The 22,989-nt window shown below is 37.9% G+C and overlaps 2 protein-coding genes across 2 annotated transcripts; both read left to right on the forward strand.

Annotated features, from left to right (window-relative positions):
• Nucleotides 1-872: 872 nt before the first annotated feature.
• Nucleotides 873-1,803, forward strand: LOC130743214 (abscisic acid and environmental stress-inducible protein-like). Its single transcript, XM_057595354.1, has 2 exons — nucleotides 873-996; nucleotides 1,440-1,803. The coding sequence occupies exons 1-2, from the start codon at nucleotides 900-902 to the stop codon at nucleotides 1,658-1,660; spliced, it is 318 nt and encodes a 105-aa protein (XP_057451337.1). The 5' UTR covers nucleotides 873-899; the 3' UTR covers nucleotides 1,661-1,803.
• An 11,998-nt stretch (nucleotides 1,804-13,801) lies between these two features.
• LOC130743722 (uncharacterized) lies at nucleotides 13,802-14,744 on the forward strand. Its single transcript, XM_057595950.1, has 3 exons — nucleotides 13,802-13,926; nucleotides 14,094-14,147; nucleotides 14,230-14,744. The coding sequence occupies exons 1-3, from the start codon at nucleotides 13,815-13,817 to the stop codon at nucleotides 14,742-14,744; spliced, it is 681 nt and encodes a 226-aa protein (XP_057451933.1). The 5' UTR covers nucleotides 13,802-13,814.
• The last annotated feature ends 8,245 nt before the right edge of the window (nucleotides 14,745-22,989 follow it).

A 22,989-nucleotide genomic window follows, 5' to 3' on the forward strand; every position in this document is an offset into this window, starting at 1 on the left:
ATGCAACTCTTGCAAAAAAAAATAATTAGACTCGGATAAAAAACTTATCAACTAAAAATATGTCATGGGCCTTTGAAACTTGGTTTCACGAAGAAAAAGCACAAGCCCACAACAATGGTCTTTGAGTTTCTGTTTAGACACAAGTCCATACAAAACAAGTCTAACTCAAGCACTTTACTTAAATTTGAGGGGTCGGGAGTGAAATAGTAGTGTCTTTTTTTCTTGTCAAAAGAAAAAAAGAGCAGTGTCTCACATTGCTTAGTTCACCAACTAAATGTGTACATATATGTTTGGGTGTTCCACGTTCAAATTCTTTAAGGTTTATGAGCTGCAACTACACACACATACTTCAAGCCCACTCTCCTTGGGCAGCAGCATAGTTTTGGGCCCTCCACACACAAACCCAACAACTATTACCTATGATCTTTTCCCCTAATTTATATAGAATTTTGTTTATTTCTATTTTTCCTAATTTATTTTTAGCTTGATGTGATAAAATTACATTTGTACGTTCGCACTAGCAATCATTTGCATATTCCCTATTTGGCTTGCCAGTTGTCATCATCATGTAAACTTGCTTACCTCAATTTTATTCACGTGTCCTTATCTTAATCTATGATGCTTCAATAGGTGTTGATAAGGATAATTCACAATCACCCCTTCCCCAAATCCTCACAATCAGCCAAACATTACACATGTATATCAGTATATGTAAGCAAGAGACAAACCGTAAATTAAGGAAGTGAATTAAATGAATTATGGCATTTACCTAAGTCATCTTGTATATTCTATCATTTATCTTCTCCCATGATCACTATAAATACTAGTGTAGATCAAATGCTTCCTTCATAGTTCATAGTTCATACATAACAAGTCTTAAATCAACCTCACTAGCAAAGATGAACACCAAGCTCTTTTTCTTCTTGTGCTTCCTCTCCGCACTGCTTCTAATCTCTGCTGTGGCAGCAACTGAGCCATCGAAAGATGAAGCAGAAGGTATATATACGTAAATAGCTGCATCTGTTGTTACCATGCATGCACGTACAAATACAATTGCTTTCATCTCTTCTTTTTAGTGATTTATTCTTCTCCTATTTCGTCACGACATTTAAAAATCACACATGTAAAGTTATAATTATCGTACTATTAAAAACTATGTGATATGTGGGTTGAAAAGAGGAAAATTCAAGTATCAATGAAGGGTACTGTAATTTATCTTTTCTCGATATACTAAAAAAATATAATTATTGTACTAACGTTACTACATGGCATAATTTAATTGACACCCTAAATATTACACCCCATTTTTAGTTCTTTTTTATTTTCTCCATGTTACATCATATTATATTTATCCATCACATTTCTCTTTTATTTTTAAATGAGTATTGTTCCATGAAACATTCTCCTGTTATTTTTTAAAAGTGGTTGTCTATGTGCAGTTGTGGCAGCAGAGGAATCAAATGAGGACATTGGATTAGATGGCTGGGGACGCGGAGGGGGAGGATACGATTATGGACGTGGTGGAGGCCGCTATGGGCACCGCGGCGGAGGATATGGTTATGGACGTGGTGGTGGCTATGGGCATGGTGGCGGAAGCTGGGGACGTGGCGGCGGCTGGGGACGGGGCGGCGGAGGCAGGGGACGTGGTGGTGGCTGGTAATTAATCAAAACCATGTAGAACCAACTAGTATATATGGAATAAAGTGCGTGGATTCTATATTCCATGCAATGTTTGTAATAGGTTGAGAAACACGCATGACATGTATCTTTGTACTGTACCTATTATCAGTTACCTGAATAAAAAGTACCAACAGATTTAAATCATGCTATTTTAACCCCTCATTTCCACTTAAAAAGCTCGTAAATGAAACTTCATCCATTTAAAATCATGTGAAGCAATTGATTAATACTTTAATTGATGGTCAATCTAAACCGATGTACACCTATACTTTATGATTTGAAAAACTTGATTTTCTATAGATAATCCTTAAGAATGTCGTTATTTTGGGGGAGCTGATGGGAATTGATTCCCGATCTAAGTATTTTCTGTGGAGAAACATCGAACTTACGCAATACCAATAAAATTTTGATATTTTGTGTTTTTTAATTAATTCATTATTTTTTAGAGATTAATCTTAAAAAATTAATTAATTTTTATTTATTTTAGATAGTTAAAACTAAGTGAATATATTTTTTTATTTTTTGTGTTAAAGTTATGACTTAATAAATAAAAAACAAACAAAACAATAAAAATAAGTTTGATGTTATATGGGCGTACAAGAAATGATGTTATATTTAAGTCTATCGAAGTAGATGTGGAAAGAATTTACTCATGCTGATTAACAAAGCATTATTTGGATTCCAAACAGAGCCATTTACAAATCATGCAAACACAAATTCAGTAGGTCATAACCCATTCTCTCAACAACAAACCCTAGCCTCGCCTCTCCTTATTCTCTCAACAACAAACCCTAACCTCTCATCTCTTCATTCTCTTTACAACAAAACCTGTCCTTTCCTCTCCTCTCGTCATTTAGTCACTCCATTTCAACACCGGCACAACTGTCACAACTCTCTCCCTTCTTAAACTCGAACCTTATTCTCTCACTCCCTTCCCTTCTTCCTCTCGTCTCCTCTTCCAAATATCCTTCGTCCACCAGATTGAGTCACATGCAAGACGAATATGTGAAGTTCAGATACCAACAATCTTCAGTTGTAATTGTATTTTCATCTTCAATAATCTCAAGTTGTAATTTTTGCAATATTTTCTTCTTCAGTTATAATCTTTACCTCTTGTAATAAATAGTTGGTATGTTCAACAAATCTGTTTCTTTCCCTCTTGTTTCAACTGCTATTGAGCCTTTGAATGAGAGGAAAAAAAAGTTTTTAAGAACTTAATAAAAGGACATGGTTCTTAATATGTTAAGAACCTAAGAGTTGGTAGGTTCCTATCTTAAGAACTCAAACCTAAGAATATAGGTTGGAGATGCTCTTAAGCAAGCAGCGTAGCTGCACTAGAGAAGAATTACGATCCTCTGCATTTCAAAAAGAAACTACACAAATTTTAGTTGTTAATATTTATTTTAAAGATAAAATAATATGAACTAATAAATAAAAGGGATAAATTTGTTTTTGTCCCCCTAAGACAATGAATTATTAGTTTTAGTCCCTCTTTAATTTTTCATTGATTTTCATCTCTAAAATTAGCACATTATTGATTTTAGTTCTTCATTCGTATTTGTGTCCGTTTAAACAACCACTAAGTGACGGTTTTTAAACCGCCACAAAAAAGTGTTAGCGGAGGTATGCTATAAAATGTGTTATTAGCGATTTAAACTGCCACAAAAATATATGAAAGCATCGAAATCAATATTCATTATTTTAGAGGGACCAAACCAAACTCAATGATACACTATTTTAGCTAGGGGCGTAAGCGGGTATGGTCCGATCCGCGAATCCGATTAAACCGATTTGAACCGAACACATTATGGTGGGTTGGATTGGATCATCGGTTCGGTTCAGATTCTTTTTACTGAATCTGATCACCATCGGTTCGGGTATCAGATTTAGGGTTTGAAAAATCGATCAATCCGAACCAAACCAATGAATTGAATTTTTCTACATTAAGCTCAAACAATTTCAGCTCATTACATTACATATTTATATTTGTATTAGAGATGTTAGTTTTATTTAGATTATATTGATTATGTCATTATTGAATGTTCCTGTAAGACCCATGATTTTAGAATTAAATAAATAATTAATTTCCAACTCACGCATAGGATTTTGTGTCAGTGTGAGAGGAACTTGACTTTCGTTTGATGGTTGGAGTAATATTATGGAGAAGAAAGTTCAGGAAATGACTAAGAATAGTATTATAGTCAATATAGTTTATAGCACAAGCAGTATTCGATTATACCTAGGACGAGAGCGTCATTAAACGACTAATTCGCACTTAAAGACACGATGGAAACTAATTCCAAAAATCTTCAGAGAAATGTTAGAACTTCTCTTATTCCTTTCCATAACAAGCGTTTCGATACGAAACCCTGAAATGTACGAACGTCCGATTCTAATCCTCGGAGGTCTGCCGATACTAAATTACTGATAGTTCAAGAAACCTAAAATCAACCGACGATGAAGACTTTTTCTATTCGGAGCTTCAAATGAAGATTCCACACGCGTACACCTATTTCTCTTGATGTTTCCAATCTTTCTTCAGAACGAAGTTTTCTCATCCGACATCAACTGCAAAAAGTAGTTTTTCGGGTAAAATCAATTTACACCGACTTTGGATCGTTTGATTTAATTCCAAGAAACCTGTTTTGAGTTCTGGAATTCTGTCGCCAGAACCTATCTTAGAATTCACAGAGGAATGCGCAGGAAAAATCGGAATCGCGAAATTTTCATTTTTCCGCATTTTCCAAAACCTATAAATAGCAAGAAAATGAAAAAAAAACCAAAAGTATCACCACAAACACACACACGGCCGTGGGGTTGCAAGGAGGAAGGAGGCGATTTGATTTTCGCCAATACTTGTCTGATCGTCGCACAGTTCGTTGCTGCGCGTAGGCCTCGAGGTACTGATGCTTTTCCTTACCTCTGATCGTAAATTTGTCGCTTTTCTCTATGTCTTTCTGTGCTCAAAGTTTTGAGCTTTTTGTAAAACTGTCCAAATAACTTGATTTTAGTGTCTAAACTTATTTCCTGCGTGCCCCTGAGCATGTTTAGCGGATTACATTTCGCCGAATCTTGTCGAATCGCCGCCGAACTTCAATTCTGCTAAAAATACTCATTTCTGGCAAAGGTTCCGCTTTTTGAATCAAAAACTTCCGACTGAGCTTAGCGTTAGTAGGATTAGTCGTCATAATCGTCGTTGGTGTCAACCCCATCTAATTTGTTTTTTGAAATTCGGATTTTGAGTTTCCGAGCTAAAAATATTGACCAAAATACCCCTGCGACCGTTTTCGATCCGATAATTTTTCTGAGAGTTTCCCTGGCCTAGATATCGCCTAAGAATACCTAGGAATTGATTTAGATCGAAGAAAAAGTTCGGAAACCCTATTTTCCATAGTGGCCGAAACCTATTTGTTAGGGTACCGTGTCCAAAAATAATTTTTGAGTCTCTATGACCTGAGCCATTGCGTAGCTCTTTCGATTGTCGAAATTTTGGCGTTGGTTTCGTGTCATTCCGAGTTCTGTAGTTCGAGTTATGCTCGTTTTAGCGAATAAAGTCTCTGTTGTCAATTTGTGCCTAAATAGGAACTCTGAAGCTTTAAAAGCTTTCTCTACGATTTCGATTAGTATTATTAGATCGTGTTGTTTCTAGTGAGGCTTGTGTTGGTGATTGTGTTTCCTTGTTCTAGGTTCACAACTTCCATGCACAACTTCTACTCACGAAAGTAAGGGTAACTCAGTTTTAGAGCGCCTTTGAGTCTTGCATGCTTTTATCGCACTGCCTGCGTTTGAGATGAAGATGTTTATATTGATTGGCATTGGATTATGATTTTTATGCTTGCAATGTTGTATGCTTTCTTATATTGACTGTTTTTGAGGCTTGTGCCAAATGTTTTTTGAAGGCTTCGGCCGAGTGAACTTATTGAGACGTGTGTCCCCGTTTTCTGAGAGGCTTCGGCCGTTTACTGGTTTCTGTCATTGAACTGAGTTGGTATGCAATTGAATTGATTTATGTTGGCTGATAATATGAATAACATGTGGTTATCCTGATTTGGATTATTGAATATGAGATTGTTGTTTGAGTGAATTGCTGAGTTGGATGAGATGTTTTGGTTTGCTTGAAGTGGCGGTGAAGTGGATATTTTCACATGACCGTCTACCAAGGCGTTATAAAGTGGCGATGTGGTGGTGATTGTCCCAAGTGATCGTCCCATCTTTTGAGATGTCCTAAAGTGGCAATGTGGTGGTGATTGTCCCACGTGATTGTCCGGTCCATTGTGGCGTTAAGTGGCGGTGTGGGGGGTGATTGTCCCACGTGATCGTCCCGTCTTGCGAGACGTTATCAAGCGGTAGTGGAGTGGATATTTTCACATGACTATCCCGTCCATTGTGGCGTTAAGTGGCGGTGTGGTGGTGATTGTCCAACGTGATCGTCCCGTCTTGCGAGACGTTATCAAGTGGTAGTGGAGTGGATATTTTCACATGACTATCCCGTCCTTCGAGGCGTTACTTAGTGACAGTGGAGTGGATATTTTCACAGGACCGTCCCGTCTTGCGAGACGTTATTGTTTGATTGATATTGTTGAGGATTGTCGATATCTGATTTGATGTTATATTGTTGAGGATCATTGATATCAGATTTGTTGTTATATTATTGAGGATTATTGATATCTGATTTGTCGTGATATTGTTGAGGATTGTCGATATCTGATTTGATGCTATATTGTTGAGGATCATTGATATCTGATTTGTTGTTATATTGTTGAGGATTGATGATATCTGATTTGATGTTATATTATTGAGGATTATTGATATCTGATTTGTCGTTATATTGTTGAGGATTGTTGATATTTGATTTGATGTTATATGGTTGAAGTTATTCTTATCTGAATTAACCTATGTTGTTAAGTTATTGATTCATGAGTTAGTTTATGTGGTTAAGTTTTGTTGGTATCTGTTTTAAAACCATATCGTTGATTTTGCTGATATGCTGATCTGTTTAATTCTGTTAAATATATGATTCGATTTCATGATCGATAGGATGAGTTGTCATCTATCATGAATTAAATTGGTAGCTTACTTACCATGACATGTATTAGATTTGAATAACATGCTTTTCTCTTTATTATGTGGTAATTGCATGGAGTTAACCCTTTCTGTTTGTTATTTGTTGTTTGGGCGCTTAACGCTATTAGGCGATGGAGAGCCTTCCGCTGAAGCTTAGTTGTTCGAGTTGGAGATCGTGACCGTGGGCGGTCGAGTAAAGGTGGATGAAGCAGTTGCTTCTCCCTTTTTGGTGGACTATGTCTGAGTTTCTTTCTCCTTCTGAAAACTCTGTTGTTTAAACCTTATCTCGCCACTTGTCTAGGTGAGCGTACTTATTTTGGAACCCCGTTTAAGGTGCTGTGAACTACTCTATGTTATGTATATTATTATGTCGGGAAACAGGTTATTTAAATAAAGTTATGTAACATTTCCAACCCTATGGTATTTAGTCTTTTAATTTAAAAAAAAAAATAAATACCCTTGGATTTTAGGGATTGCAGAATAGTCCTTACACTTTGTTAGGTTACTTAATGTGATTCCTCAGTTGAGAAATTGGGGCGTTACAGTTCTGTTATTTAAAAATGTTGGATTTTTCTAATAATTTTTCACGTTTTTAGAATAATTTTGGCGCATATTTGTGAATAATATTTTTTTTATTTCAAATTCAACCCGATCTCAGTCGGATTGGTTCGGTTCGAATTTATAAGTAAAAATCATGAAATCCGAACCAACCCAAACCAAACATATATGTTTGATTGGTTCAGAAATTTTATCACCCTAAATCCGAACCAATCCGGTCCAATTACACCTCTAATTTTAGCTTTAGGGGAAAAAGTAAAAACACTTAACCCAAAAAGAATAAAAAAGAAGACGATGGGTTCTGCTCCGTGGTGGCCTGGGGTGTCTTCAGCGGTGCAAACATGGCGGACCAAAGCCAGCTGGAGTAGTGTTCCACCATTTCCACCAGAAGCAGCGGCACAGGCAGGCTTGGTTCGTAATCTCTTTCGCAGCGGCAAGCCTCTACCTCAATCTTCATTTGTTTCATTTTTATGTATTTTTAGGATTTTGTTCAATGAATTCATTAATTCATGTTTGTATGAAATATGGGTTGCAAATTTGTTTTGGTTTTTGTATGTTGGTTAATTGTTGAGATTTCATATCAATATAAAAACCGACGTTATGTGGTGTCACGACGCAAAAAACGCCGGCGGTTGTACAATAGATGGGAAAAAGTTTCGCGGCAAAACCGCCGCTATTTATAACTGCAACCGCCGCTAAATGTCTAGTTTTGGTGTAGTGATATATAGTTTGTTTTACAGTGTTTGGGTTTGGCTGCTATTATGTTAGCTCTCATTTTTCTGACACAAAAGATATATATTATTAAAATTATGTAACTCTCGTACATTTTTTACCCCATGTGTGTTTATTTAATTTCTTTCTTATATGCATTGTACTTTCTTTGCGGAATCTGGCCTTATTATTCAATATTTTGGCTGTGAAGTGTGGATTTGGTGCCAAGAAAATTAAGCTACAAGCTAGTTGGGAATTTTAACTTGTATTGCATTTGTTGATTGTTGCAACGTACTATTTGATGCCCAATGCTTGGCGATTTGATGAAGATTTATAAAAAATGGGCAACATAGTAATTCTAGATAAGGCTATGTTCGATGTGGATGCAAACACATCTATTGAATAGCTCTCAAGATATTTGAACCTCAAGTCTTTCGAAATTTATAAGTTATTGTCTTACTCTTTCCCCACTTTGAAGGAATTATTGTTTTATAAAATCCCAATGATTTTGAAACACACAAAAAAAACTGGAATTTTCTCCTCAAGTATGATTTCTGCATGTTATTTCATCGCAGGCATGTCCTTTCAGTTTAATTTCAGTGGTTTTTTTGACATCACTGTGTTATCTTTCTATATATGATGCAAACTTGGCTATCTGAAACAAACGCATACTAATTGACTCGTTTGTCATTGCTTAAAAAAATGATTTTATTTTAAGTGATTCTTTTAAAAGCAGAAATTCATTATGTTTGTCTACAAATATAATAAAGTATTTTATACTTTAAGAATTGATTTTAAACTGTTTGGATACAAAAGATATTAAATATCAATTAGGGGCATTTTTTATAGTGTAATAAAATTTAAGAGAGCGTTTTGTTCCTTTCTATTCCATCATTTTCACTGAACTTATATAATAACTTAAGTGGTAAGAGCCGGTGGATATATAGATTGGGGAGATAGAGATCTAGGACAACTCTAAAGGTTGTAGTTATCTGATGTAAAAAAAGATATTTCTTCACTCCTTTTATGCAATTCTTAGATAGTAGAAACTAAATATGTTTGGATTATACACGAATGATATTGTAAAAAATGAAAAACAATGTAATAAAAATGGATTAATTTTTAAGAGAATAGTCGTACAAGTGCTTCTTCTCCCCTAGAGAGCCTTTACCTGTGCAAGCCCAACCCAACAACAAAATGTCCAAATAGTGAGACAAAGAAACAGATGTCCCAGCATGAGATGAGTAGAAGTGAGAGAGGACAAGGTGGTACAAAAACAAAGCCACTGGCCTGTCCTGTTAGAGGCACAGAGCGTTTTAGCTTGCAACTAGTTGGTCCTATTATGTTGGCTTGAATCATGTTGACCTGGTTAGTGTATTAGCTAGTATTTATGTACAGTTTGGACTTTGGAGACACAAAGCTCCATTTGCCACTTCTTGTTGGTTTAATTTAATGTTACACCATTAACCTTTGATAAAAAATAAAAAAAACAGATGTCCCGTGAATAGTAAAATAGAAATTGCTTACAGGGTTGAAGATTATCAACTTTCCTTGTGCATTTGATGTGCCACTATGAAGGGTTTGGGAGAGTAAAGTTGGACATAGGGGTTATGTTTATAGCCACACTTGCAATTCGTGACAGTTTTTAGACCTCCAGTAAATAGCGTCGGCTGTATAGACTACAGTTAAAGCTAATAAATTAGTGTCGGCCAATATAACCGACGCTAAAATAAATACATTAGAGTCGGCTTTCTCAAAAAGTGAATAACGTTGGCTTTTACCAACGTTAATTTAGAGTCATCCAAAAAGCTAACCATAAAATTTACCTTCAACCGACCTTTTAAAATCGGTTACAATGCCGACGCTAAAGTGTTGTAGCGTTGGTTTAAACCGACGTTAATAAACATTTTTCTTGTGGTGTATTGAAGGAGCCCAAACACAAGGTCGAAAAAATTAGAGCCATTGTGGAGGTGATACTGGCTAGGAAACTATCAGAGCATGTATCCACTAGTTCTTTTTGTATAAACATGTGATTATGTCTCACTACCTTATATTTTTTTACTTTAATACATTTTGGACATAGTAAGATGGTGAAGGCTTCAATATTTATCAAGTTGCGATAGGCTTTTCCAGGGGAATATCGTGGAGGCATTTAATCAAAGCTTCAATTGTAGCTGAACCATGTTGCTAGAATGCTAGTGATCATTGTATGTGACTTAAAGAGTCCTATGTTTAAGAAGGTGTAGGAGCTGGTTTTTTTCTGGTTTATTTGTCTAGGTTTTCTTTCTTTGGTTTGAGCACTCTTTTTTATTACCTAGGGTTTTTCCCACTGAGTTTTTCCTAGAAAGATTTTAATGAGGTTTATTCCTTAGAAATTGGTTTCAAATAGTTTGGTCTTGTCTATTTGTCTGGATTTGGATTGAAAATTCCCCATTTCATGTGATGGTTTGTTCTCATGTATTATTTATTTCTATAATCTATATATATTCAGTTAAGAAAAAAAGATGGTGAAATGTTTTTAGATCTCCCATTACAACTTATTTACACTCTCCTTGCATCTCCTTGCATAACTATTGATATATACATCGATATATCAAGCATAAATAGTTGTGGAATAATAAATCATTGCCCTATTGAATAACTAACAAAAATGGTGTGGAAATCACTTATACTTTTAATTATTTATCTTTCGAATTTATAATTAAAAATATAAACAGTGATAAGTTTGGTGTATGAAAAAAATATCTTTTTTTCTTTTGATTTTAATAAGTGTGAAAAGAGTAGATTGACTCTCATTAATTTTAATATTTAAATAAAAAAAATAAATGAATTGAAGTAAAACAAACTTAATGTGTATATAATTAATTAAATATAATATTAGTTGGAAAAATCTAAACGCTCTGCTAGGGTTTCGTCACCCTAGCAGCATTGCAGACTGTGACGCTGCTATAATTGTCAGAGCGACTTCTGTTGTTCTTTATGGCTACTGTTGGTTGTGATGTGGTCATTGGGGGGGGGGGGAGGGGGTAGCTTCTCTTAGTAAAGGAAAACCAGAGTCAGTGTTTTCGCGAGGAGAAGGGTCAGTTTCAAGTTGAGGGGAGTGCAAATCGATGGGAGGTGTTCCCTGTTTGTCAATGGCATCTCTAATGTTGTTTCTTTTTCTCAAATTTGTGAGCTATTCTCTCAGGATGGTCGTATCAAAAAGATGTACGTGCAGAGTCATAGGAGACCAAGGAGAAGGTCGCGTTTTGGCTTCGTGCAAATGACTTCCGTCAGCGACGCGGTTGCGACCGATCTAAACTGGAGGACGTTCAGATTGGCGGTGCTTTCTTAGCTGTGTCTGAGGATAAGTCTTCAAGTAGGAAGGGTGGGTCCTCAAGGCTTCATGTCGGCTATGGTTTCAGACACAATGGGTCTCCTTAGGAACCATTCTGCAGGGGGCTGCAACACCTTTCATTTCAGTGGAGAATCATGGTCATATGACGAGGTACTATTTCCGGAGGTTTTGGGCCAAGGCTTGCATGTTTTTTTGTGTAGCGTGTCGCTGTTTCAAGGTGTTACTTCAAGGACTATTGTTTATGTTGTTCCTGGATCTGCTACTTCTGGTCCAACCACGCCTCTAGCTGTTCGTACCTTGGCCATTGAGGATCCTTCACAAGCTGCTATGAGGAGTTTGATGGTCACTTCGTCTAGAGAGGATTTTAAGGTTAACGTTGATGATGATTTCAAATTATGCATGAAAGCTGGGTTTGTTTGTGAAATGGATGCGATGGACTGGCGTACGTATGGCGATGAGATTATCCATGCTATTATTTCTGACAAAGATAAATGCATTGAGGGTCACGCCGACATCGCACTTTCTTGCTAGATCAAAATTTGTGGTCCATGTTGCTAGTAAACTCATGATTGAGTGTGTGCGGGGTGAACCAACGAATGTACATTCGATGGAGCAGGAAGCCTCTAATAAAATTGTTGTGTCTGCTTGTGCCGGTAAGGAGATAGAGATGGTGCGAAATGATAGTCATGGGACCTTAGAGTAGTGTGGTGATCCTTCACATGTGACACTTCGTGTTGTATTTTATCATTTTGATGCTTTGTCAATCGAGGGGCATGGCAATGATAATTTTCCGGGTTCTCAAGATGACATTGAAACTCCAACACGCCGTAAGAGAGCGCCCAAAGAAGATTTTTGGTCGTGGTAGGAATAAAAAGGTCATTGGTTTCACTAGGTGCTGATGGAAGAAGAAAGTGTTTGAGCATATAATTTCTTAGCATTTGTAGTCGTCGGCATTATCAGATGCCACACCCGCTAGTGTGGAGAGTGAGGGTTTGCCTAATGTTGGTAGTGTTGAGTTCGTGGCCACGAGAGTGGGTAATGTATGGATGAGGCTATTGAGGCTTATGTGAGCCATCTTAAGGCGTCTCATCTGGAGATGTATGGTGGTTGGTAGGGCCTTTATTGGTGTATGTCGGGGTATGGTTTTAGAGTGGGTGTCGTTTTCTTCTGAAAGGTTGTGTTTTGGTCGATGTTGGTTTGTGGCATTTGCTTTAGTTTTTATCTTTGCGTCTTTTCGTTTTTTCTTAGGGTCATCTCTCGTTTGTTTCCATTTTTCCTACTTTTGGTGTATCATCCTTCGTTGAGAGGACTTGTTTCTCAACTTTGATTAATATATTATATCTTTTACTTTCAAAAAATATATAATTAATTATATAATAAAAATGTATATTAATTTAACAAATTAATGAATAAATATTTGAAACCAATATTAAAAATTAAAAACCGTCCATCTTTACTCTGGACCCTTCCTTTATGTGTTCTTTCCATTCTCTCTCTCTCTTCTTGAATAACATTGAATAAATGGAAACTCTTGTGCAGGTGAAATGTGGAAGTTCATGGAGATCTTTCATTCTTTCATGAACACGCGTACTCAAGGTGGCACTGTAACATGAAAATCTGGATTAGATGCCATTTCAACAATTATATTCATTAATAGTGAAGGAGAACTTTCAAACTTGAAGTGGCAGATTATGTGGATTAGATGACATCTCAACATTTTCTCTCTCTTTTAATTCTTCTATAACATTAAATACAAGGAAACTCTTGTGCAGGCAACGAGCGGAAGTTCATGGCAATATTTTTTTCTTTCAGGTACACGCGTATTCAAGGTGACACTCCAACATGAAAACCTGGATAAGATGTCATTTCAACATTTATATTCATTAACCGTGGATGAGAAATTTAAAACTTGAAGTGGTGGATTACGTGGAATTAAATTGACATGCCTTCCCCCTGAGTCTCAAAATCTTCACTCTTGACTTTGGATCCCTCTTTTATGTGTTCTTTACATTTCCCCCCTCTCTATATTCTTTGATAGCATTGAATACAGAGAAACTCTTGTGTGCAGGTTACATGTGGAGGTTCATGGCGATATTTCTTTCTTTCATGAACATGCGTACTCAAGGTGGCACTACAACATGAAAACATAGTTAAGATATTGTTTCAACATTAATATTTACATTAAAAATGTATGAGAAATTTCAAACTTGAAGTGGCAGATTACCCGGAATAAAATTGACTCAAATGAGAAAACAAGTTAAAGTATTTTAACGTCTAGCTCCAAAAATATTTAATCTGCAATTAAATATGGTCATAAATCGGCAAAGAAGGAGCCAAAAAGCATTAAAAAGACGGTTCAGAGGTAGGCCCCGCCCATTAATTATAAGTAACTCTCCTATACTCTCTTTTCCCTATAAATAAAGGTCTTGTAGAACCTATATTTTCATCTTTCGTAAGTACTATTATGTCCACTTACAATATGAATATGAAGCCCTTTATCTTCATGTGTTCTCTTTCTGTTGTGGTTCTCAGCTCTGTAGTGTTGGCTGACAAGCTATCTAAAGCTGAGATTAAAGGTACAGACCTAAGAAATATTTAATTTCCTTATATGTGTTCGACATTTTTGAGTGACTTGATATTATAATGAACTTTTATGCCCAATATTTTATTTTCATGCATGTTATTGTATACTTTGGCATTTGGTAAACCTTTATAGCTCATTTTTGTTATGTCGTTTATGAAGCTGCTCGTGGAATTCATGCAAGTCTTTTGGGATGTGATCGCAAGAAAGAAATTTGTAAGTATTTTTCATTTCTCCTCTAATGGTTTATTTTAATTTTGGTGACATTATGCTAACCCAATTACATAACATTACACAGCTGTAAATGGTGAAAAGTTGAACATGGAAGCTTATCATACAAACTGCAAAGGAAATACCGGAGGCAGTGGAGGATATGGTGGTGGTGGATCTAGTGGTAGTGCAGGCAGTGGAGAAAGCGGTGACGGTGGCACTGGTGGTGGTGGAGGCAGCAGTGGTGGTGGAAGTGGAGGAGGGGGTTATGGTGGTGGTAGCTCTGGCGGTGGAGGAAGTGGTGGCGGTGGTGGTGGTGGAAGTGGAGGAGGGGGTTATGGTGGTGGTAGTTCGGGCGGTGGAGGAAGCGGTGGTAGTGGTGGTGCTGGTGGAGGCGGAGGCAGTAGTGGTGGTGGTGGAAGTGGAGGAGGGGGTTATGGTGGTGGTAGTTCGGGCGGTGGTGGAAGCGGTGGCAGTGGTGGTGCTGGTGGAGGCGGAGGCAGTGGTGGTGGTGGTGGTGGAAGTGGAGGAGGGGGTTATGGTGGTGGTGGTAGCTCGGGCGACGAAGGAAGTGGTGGTGCTGGTGGAGGCGGAGGTAGTTGATATGTAAATAAGTAACACAAGAAAGGGGGGGTTTGAATTGTGTTCTTAAAAATTACTTGTTAAAACTTTAGTTTATGAAAAGAAGATAAGTTCTTAAGAAAATTGTTCTGGTGACTTTTCAAAAACTGTTTAGTGCAGCGGAAGTAAGTAAATAAAGCAGAACGATCAGCACACAGGAATTTATACTGGTTCACCCTAAACGATTGGGCTACGTCCAGTACTTGGCCACCACCAAGATTTTCACTAGCAAGTATCAAGGACTTCTCCAATACAAGTATTAGACAGGACTTCTCCAAGTATTATCACGGACTTCTCCAAGTATTGTACAGGACTCCTCCTAGTATTATCACGGACTTCTCCAAGTATTGTACAGGACTCCTCCTACAATCAACAAGATTGTTTGGCTCTACAAGAAATCTCTTCTCAAAAGAGTTGGTGTAGACAATTTATGGCACTGGAACTCTCAAGTGTTTTGGGTTCTGAAAGGACGTTGGAACACACAGGAGTTCAGAATCTAAGAGAGAAGTAAGAGAAGAGGTTTGACTCTTTTAAGGTTTGGTATTCTCTCTTGATTTAGCAGAGGTATGAGATCGGATTTGACTCTTAGGAAATCTGCTGTGAGCTTTTAATGCTTTGAAGAATGTTTTGATTAACTGCTCTGAGTTCTTTCTTTTCTTGCAATAAATTTTTCTCTTCTTCATCTTCAATCTTCAGATATGTCCTTTATATATGATCTTGCTAGTTGTGTAGCCGTTGAGACACAAAATCTGGCCGTTGTTTGTAGCCGTTGTGAGTGTCATCTAACCATTGATTCAAATCTCCGGTTGGTAGCTTCATTAAATGCATGCTGCTGTTCAAAGCTATCCTTTAGCCAAAAAGGTGTACTTTGTCAGCTAGTAGGTGGTGATAGCTTTGGGCTACTTTGCAGAAGAGAGACATTTTGGAAAAGTGATGTTGACGTGTTGTCCTTTTTCCTCTTCATTGGTCATTGAGACTTCTCTCTTCAAAAGTAAATCAGTTTGCACGTGACCAGATTAGTTTCCTTCTGACTAAAGCATGGGGCAAATAGTTGAGATACAATTTTGACTTTCCCGCTCAAAGGCATCTTCTGAAATTCTGAGGTATGACGTGGCATGAAACGATACAGAACAAGTGTCTTCCTTGTTTACTGGACGATGCGGTCATATCTTGTGTAAACTTCTTTTTCCTTATAAGGCTTAGACATATTCGTTGAAGCATGCGACCTTATAATATATATTTCCTGAAAAATGTCATTAACATCTGGAATTAGATTTTAGTAGAGAAAAGTATTTATAAAAATTGTTAGGATCAAAATAAGATTGAAACACGTTGTAACACGTTTGAACTTAACAATCTCCCCCTTTTTGATAATGACAATTTTTATTGAAAAGGATAATGATCAAGAGTAAAAAGAATTTATGCTCCCCCTAAATTGGGTAAGATAAATGTTAAAAAAAAACTTATTTAAAACATATTACTCCCCCTGAGTTGTATAAAACTTTGGTGTTAGGTTAAGGAAACAACCTTGAACTTGATCTTAACTTTTCTATAATTCCTAATTCCTATTTTCTCCCCCTTTGGCATTATTAAAAAGAAAGGGAAAAGAATGTAGTAGAGAGGTATAATATGCATAGTAAACATGGCAAACGTTAGTTATAAAACGATAAGCATGATGGAACGATAAAATATGCATAATCAGTGAACAATTGTCTGAAAACATAAAAGTAAATGCGAATTGTTCAGGATAGAGAGTTGGCCATTAGCCAAAGCGTGTCAGCAGCTGATCGATTTTCTGGGCAAGAGTCATGAACTGCTGGTTGATGTGGTCACGGTGGTCTTCAAAGTCTTCTCTGGTGACAAATTGAGTCGCCAAGACTTGAGCACTTGAGCTTCCACCTTCAGTCTTGAAATCAGCTTGAAGTCTCTCAGATTCATCTTCTTCTTTTCCATCAGCAGAACTGTTCAGTTGTGACTCTGTATCTTCTGCTTCTTCAAGCATCTTCTCCTTTCCTTTGTCAGCGTTGGCTTTCTTAGAGTGAGAAACAACTTCAGGAATGTGAGTGGGTAGGAGTACAAACACCCAAGTTCCAAATTTCAGTGAGAGCGCGGAGGTCCGATTCATGAGAGAATATGGCAGAGTACCAACATATCCCTCAGGGACACTCAATTTCCAGAACTCTGGATCAGGAACTTTGCAAGCGTGAAGTTGGAACAAGTAGTTGTCACCCTCTTGTAATTTCCATGTGGCGGTGAGCTGATTGCTTGAAGACTTGTCAATCTTTCTTGCCAGAAGGTTCAGGTAGCTTTTGAACGATCCCTTGGTAGTCCTCAAGGTGCGTCTGCATTGGATAGCAGAGGACACTTGCGTCTGAAGGCACCTCTTTCTTGCTTGAGAAAAATAGAGAACAGTACCGGATCTGCTTGCCTTCTTAGTGCTTGCTTCCGTGAACGGTTTGAGAGTAGAAGTCATATGCTCATCAGCAATCAATGACTTAGGCAAAGATTGAGCAAGTTGGAATGCAGAGGCATTCTCTTGTGCAACGACAGTTTGGTCAGTGATGAAAGCAGTGTTCATGGTAGAGTTTGGTTGAGATGTGAGTGGTTCATTTGTTGTTTCAGACAAGGGTTCATTGAGGTTTGTGTTTGGTGGGAGCTTTGGCAATGGTTCAGTGTGGTGTTGTGAATGTGTTGGAGAGGAGTGTGGTGTTTGAGTATTGTCAACAAACAGTGAATCCAGAAATTCTTTGTTGGACATTTCAGAAGGAATTTCTTGATAAGGTAAGAGAGAGTTTGCTAACCTTGTGTGAAGGACAATGTCCTCATCAAAGAAGGGCTCCTCAGGTTCAGCAGAGAGAATCTTCCTTTTCTGATATGCAGGTTGTGGTTCAACAGTAACTTGAGGTTCTTCAAATTTCTTCCTCAATCTCTTTAGCTTTTTGGGTTCAGCCTTCTTGACAGGCGGAGAACCTTTTCCTGATCTGGTTCTTGAAGCGATGGGGTTGGATTGAGACTGCAATGGTTCACCACTCTTCACAATCTTGATTCGAACAGACTGTTCTTCCTCGTCCTCAGGGAACGGTGCGATGCGGAGAGATGCAGGAACAGTTCTCTTGGACGGTTCCTTCTTTGACACATCGGACAGTTCTGTCAGATTTTTCTTCCTTGTCTGGACAGTCTGTGCAGCAGATACCTTTTCTTTTCCTTTGGTGGTTTTCCTTGTTCTGGGCAAAAATTCTTCAGGAACTTCAGAGGCATCAAAGGGAATGTTCATTTTGCTCACATCTCCCAGCCGGATCGGTGAAGGAAAGATCACATCTTCATTCAAGCGATCCTCTGATTCCAGAAACTCTTTGATAATACCTTTCTTTTCGAAAATGACGGTCAGCAGCGAGCCAAAAGGAAGGTATCCTTGGCTTTTCTCCAGATAGTTGATCAAGTAGTTCCACATCAAGTGTGCAGGGTTAATTTTCACTCTTTTCAGGATCTTGTACAATGCGTACCTTGCATGCGCATTTACATAATTTCTTGCACCATCCTTTGGTAAGATAACCTTGCTAATCACAGCATTGTTGAACTTTACATCATCAATGAGATTGCCCACTTCCACAGTCAGTGGTTCCTCTTGGTTCTTCCAAATGCACTTCCAGTCATCAACTTTTGCAAACCAATTTGGGGAATATTTTTCACCAACTTCCAACTTCACATTCAGTGCTTCAGCCATGTCGTTGAGAGTCACTGAGATGATCTTGTCATTTACTTTGGAATTAATGACTTGTCTGTGATTTATCACAATGGCACAGTCATAAAATTCCTTTACCAAAGGCACATACACTTCGCGCTGAGCCATGGTGTACACCGTCTCCCAGTCCTGATGAAGTAAGTCTGCAAGCCCAGCCATCTTCACGAAGGCAAACACCTTCAGATCAAAGTACCTTGGAGACACAAGAGAGTTGTCACCCAGTTTCTCAGTTTTCACGGCTCCAACCTCCTTGAGTTGAACAGAGCGTTGGCGGTTGATCCTCTCTGATCTCCTCTGGATGATCTCCATTTCTTCAGCAGAGTAAGGTGTTTTACCACCTTTCTTGGATTGGGCCTTAGATTTGGAAGGGGCTTTGGAAGAGGTAGCAAGAACTCCGGCCATTTGGGAATGAGAGGAAGTTTCAGAGAAGGCTTAGGGTTTCTTTACTTGGAAGAGAGAGAGAGTAAGTGTCAAATGAAGTGAGGTGAAAGAGAGAGAAGGAAATCTTTTGGATATATTTGATTTGGAATAAGGAATGGCAGTTTTGGATGGTGTGCAGATGGCGGTTTTCTTTTCATGAGAGAGAAACTATTAAACAATTGAGCAGTTGAGACCACGCGCGTTAAAAGTAAGAGAGATAACTGCTTCGCATTTAATGTGATGAGACCTTTCAAAGTTCACTGTTGTAGCACGTGCAAAAGTAATGATGCATTGAACTAAACAATGTCTTTGCCAGCTGTTAACCAAACGATATAGATTTCCTGAGAGCAACTTCATTGAACAGAGAGTTGTTGAACGATTTGATCTACTGGTTGAACAGTGAGGAGACAGAACAGTGCGGATGTTCTTCGAAGAACGAAACCTGCAAAATAGAAACCTTTGTTTCCATACCTTTTATTGAGCAGAGTGCATATTTATCCTTGTTCTTAGATCTGAGAATCTGCCTTCTAAAAGAGGTTTCGTGAGTATGTCAGCAAGTTGATCTTCTGTGTGTATATGAGATATATCAATGTTTCCCTTTGCCACAAGGTCTCTAATGAAATGATGTTTGATCTCAATGTGCTTTGTTCTTGAATGCTGAACTGGGTTCTTGGCAATATTGATAGCACTTGTGTTATCACATAAAAGAGGTATCTTGTTTTCATGAATGTTGTAATCCTCAAGTTGATGCTTTATCCATAGGAGTTGTGTACAACAAGAGCTTGCTGCCACATATTCAGCTTCAGCAGTGGATAAGGAAATAGTGCTTTGACGTTTACTTGTCCAGGATACTAAACAGTTTCCCAGAAAGTGACATCCTCCACTAGTGCTTTTCCGTTCAACTCGATCACCAGCATAATCCGCATCACAAAATCCTTTCAACCTGAAATCTTCACCTTTCTCATATAATAGACCAAGATTAGCAGTACCAATTAAATATCTAAAGATTCGCTTAACAGCACTAAGATGAGATTGCTGTGGGTTTACCTGAAACCTTGCACATAGACAAACACTAAACATTATGTCTGGTCTGCTGGACGTTAAATAAAGAAGTGAACCAATCATCCCTCTGTACGATGTTGGGTCAACTGGTGAGCTTTCATCACTTTTGTCCAGAACAGTGTTGGGATACATAGGAGTACTCATCTCATTTGACTTGTGCATGTTGTATTTCTTGAGCATATCCTTTATGTACTTGGACTGATGTATGAAGATCTTGTCTTTCTCTTGCTTGATTTGAAGTCCCAGAAAGAATTTCAGTTCTCCCATCATACTCATTTCAAATTCACTTTGCATGAGAGTAGAAAATTCTTTACACAGTTTATCGCTAGTTGCACCGAAGATGATATCATCAACATACAATTGTACAAGGATGTAGTCGTCCTTCAATTGCTTCCTGAAGAGGGTGTTGTCAATCTTTCCTCTTGAAAAACCATTCATCATGAGAAAGTTGCTTAGACGATCATACCAAGCCCTTGGGGCTTGTTTTAAACCGTACAGAGCTTTCTTCAACCTGTACACGTAGTCTGGAGTGGATGGTTCTTCAAAGCCTGGAGGTTGCTTCACATAGACTTCCTCTTCAATTACTCCGTTCAGAAAGGCGCTTTTGACATCCATTTGATATAGCTTGATGGAATGTTGACATGCAAAAGCTAGGAGTATCCTTATTGCTTCAATTCTTGCAACTGGTGCGAACGTTTCAGTGTAGTCAATTCCTTCTTGTTGATTGTAACCTTGTGCTACTAGTCTCGCTTTGTTTCTAGTGACTTTCCTATTTTCATCCATCTTGTTTCTGAAGACCCATTTAGTACCAATGATAGATTTTCCAGTTGGTCTTGGAACTAGGGTCCATACCTGACTTCTTTCAAATTGATTTAGTTCTTCTTGCATAGCCAGAATCCATCCTTCATCTTGTAGAGCCTCTTCAACGTTCTTTGGTTCAATCTCTGAGATGAATGCGCTGTTTGATTCTTCTCTGAATGCTGATCTGGTCTTTACTCTTTCTGATACACTTCCAATGATTTGCTCTGGTGGATGATCACTTCTGTACTTCCACTCCTTTGGAAGTGAGATTCCGCTTGAAGTCATGACTTGGTCAGACTGTTCAGGAATAGTACCAAGAGGTGACGGAGATTGATCTTCATGAACTGATTCTGATGGTTGAGCTCTTGTTGTGTCGTCATCTGCTTCATCATGATCTGATAGGTCTAGATTGAGAAAATCTCTTTCTAAACGGTCAACGGCCTTGATTGAACTATCATCGAACTTGACATTGATAGATTCTTCAACAACTTTTGTTCTTGAGTTGTAAACTCTATAGGCTTTGGAGTGAGAAGAATATCCAAGGAGAATTCCTTGATCAGACTTATTGTCAAATTTTCCGATGTTGTCCTTGGTGTTGAGAATATAACACTTGCATCCAAATGGATGAAAGTACGATACAGTTGGCTTTCTATCTTTCCATAGTTCATATGGAGTCTTTTTCAACATGGGTCGCATAGATATTCTATTCTGAATGTAGCATGCAGTTTCAATAGCTTCAGCCCAGAAATACTTTGGTAGGGAAGTTTCACTGAGCATTGTCCTTGCCATTTCTTGAAGTGATCTGTTCTTCCGTTCAGCTACACCGTTTTGTTGTGGTGTCCTTGGAGCTGAGAACTGATGGCTGATACCTTCTTGTGCACAGAATTTTTCAAAATCTTCATTCACAAACTCTCCTCCTCTGTCACTGCGAATGGCTGTGATGCAGTAGCCCTTTTCATTTTGAACTCTTTTGCTGAAGATCTTGAATGCTTGGAATGTTTCATCCTTGCTTCTTAGGAAGTAGACCCAACAGAATCTTGTGTAGTCATCGATAATGACAAAACAAAATCTTTTTCCATAAACACTAGCTACCCTAGTGGGACCAAACAAATCCATATGTAAGAGGTCCAGAGGTTTGCTAGTACTGACAAAGTTTTTAGCACGACAGGAGGTACGATGCTGTTTGCTTTGAGTACATGCAGAACATGTAGCATCAGATTTAATAGATAGTTTTGGCAAACCACGTACTAAGTCATTACTTATGATTTTAGTAATGGTCCTTAAGGATGCATGCCCTAGCTTCCTATGCCAAAGCCATGTATTATCCTCTGATGATACTAGACAAGTTACATTTTGATTTGCTAGGTTTTCCAAGTTCGTCTTATATAGATTCCCTTGTCTCTGAGCTTCAAAGATGATTTTGTCATCGGAATCAGTAACACTACACTTCACTTTATTAAAGGAAACAGTGAATCCACTATCACATAATTGACTTATGCTAAGTAGATTATGTTTTAACCCTTCAACTAATAAGACATTATTAATTACTGGAAGAGGTTCCTTACCAACAGTACCTTCTCCAACAATGAATCCTTTTTGATTTCCACCAAAGGTTACACATCCACCATCAGATCTAACTCGAATCTTGGGGAACATAGACTTTTCTCCCGTCATATGACGCGAGCATCCACTGTCCAGGTACCATTGTTGGCGTTTCCTTCGTTCTGTTAAGTAAATCTGCAACAGGAATTATTGATTTCTTAGGTACCCAGATTTTCTTGGGTCCTATAGGGTTAGTTGCACGCTTGGGAGGAATCTTCTTCTCATAGAAGATTTTCTTTCCTTCCCTTTCTATTGAACAGTTCACAACAAATTTAGATTCACTATCAATAGAAGAAGTAAACGATATATCAGACATGGTTTCATTAGACGGTTCACTGCTGTCAAAACCCAGACCACTTTTATCATATAAGTCTCTACTGTTTCCACATAGTTTAACTAAGTTGTCATGCCCTATTGTGAAGGTAGATAAATCATCAATCAAAACTTTGATTCTTTTCTTTAAAGCAGATACTTCCATTGTGGAGTCTTGTTTCTTTAAAAACTCATTTTCAAGAATAATGGAATCTTTTTCTTTTAAAACTTTCTCATGTTCTTTTTGCAACTTGGAAAACTGTTTCTTCAGGTTCTTGTATTTTTCAG

The sequence above is a fragment of the Lotus japonicus genome, chromosome 3 (genome assembly GCF_012489685.1).
Source record: "Lotus japonicus ecotype B-129 chromosome 3, LjGifu_v1.2".
Taxonomy (NCBI): domain Eukaryota; kingdom Viridiplantae; phylum Streptophyta; class Magnoliopsida; order Fabales; family Fabaceae; genus Lotus; species Lotus japonicus.

Excerpts from the sequence above, each read along its gene's own strand:
- LOC130743214 (XM_057595354.1), top strand. The coding sequence starts at position 900 with ATGAACACCAAGCTCTTTTTCTTCTTGTGCTTCCTCTCCGCACTGCTT. Across the intron at positions 997-1,439 it reads ATCGAAAGATGAAGCAGAAG|TTGTGGCAGCAGAGGAATCA; the intron begins GTATATATACGT and ends GTCTATGTGCAG.
- LOC130743722 (XM_057595950.1), top strand. The coding sequence starts at position 13,815 with ATGTCCACTTACAATATGAATATGAAGCCCTTTATCTTCATGTGTTCT. Across the intron at positions 13,927-14,093 it reads ATCTAAAGCTGAGATTAAAG|CTGCTCGTGGAATTCATGCA; the intron begins GTACAGACCTAA and ends TCGTTTATGAAG. Across the intron at positions 14,148-14,229 it reads TGATCGCAAGAAAGAAATTT|CTGTAAATGGTGAAAAGTTG; the intron begins GTAAGTATTTTT and ends AACATTACACAG.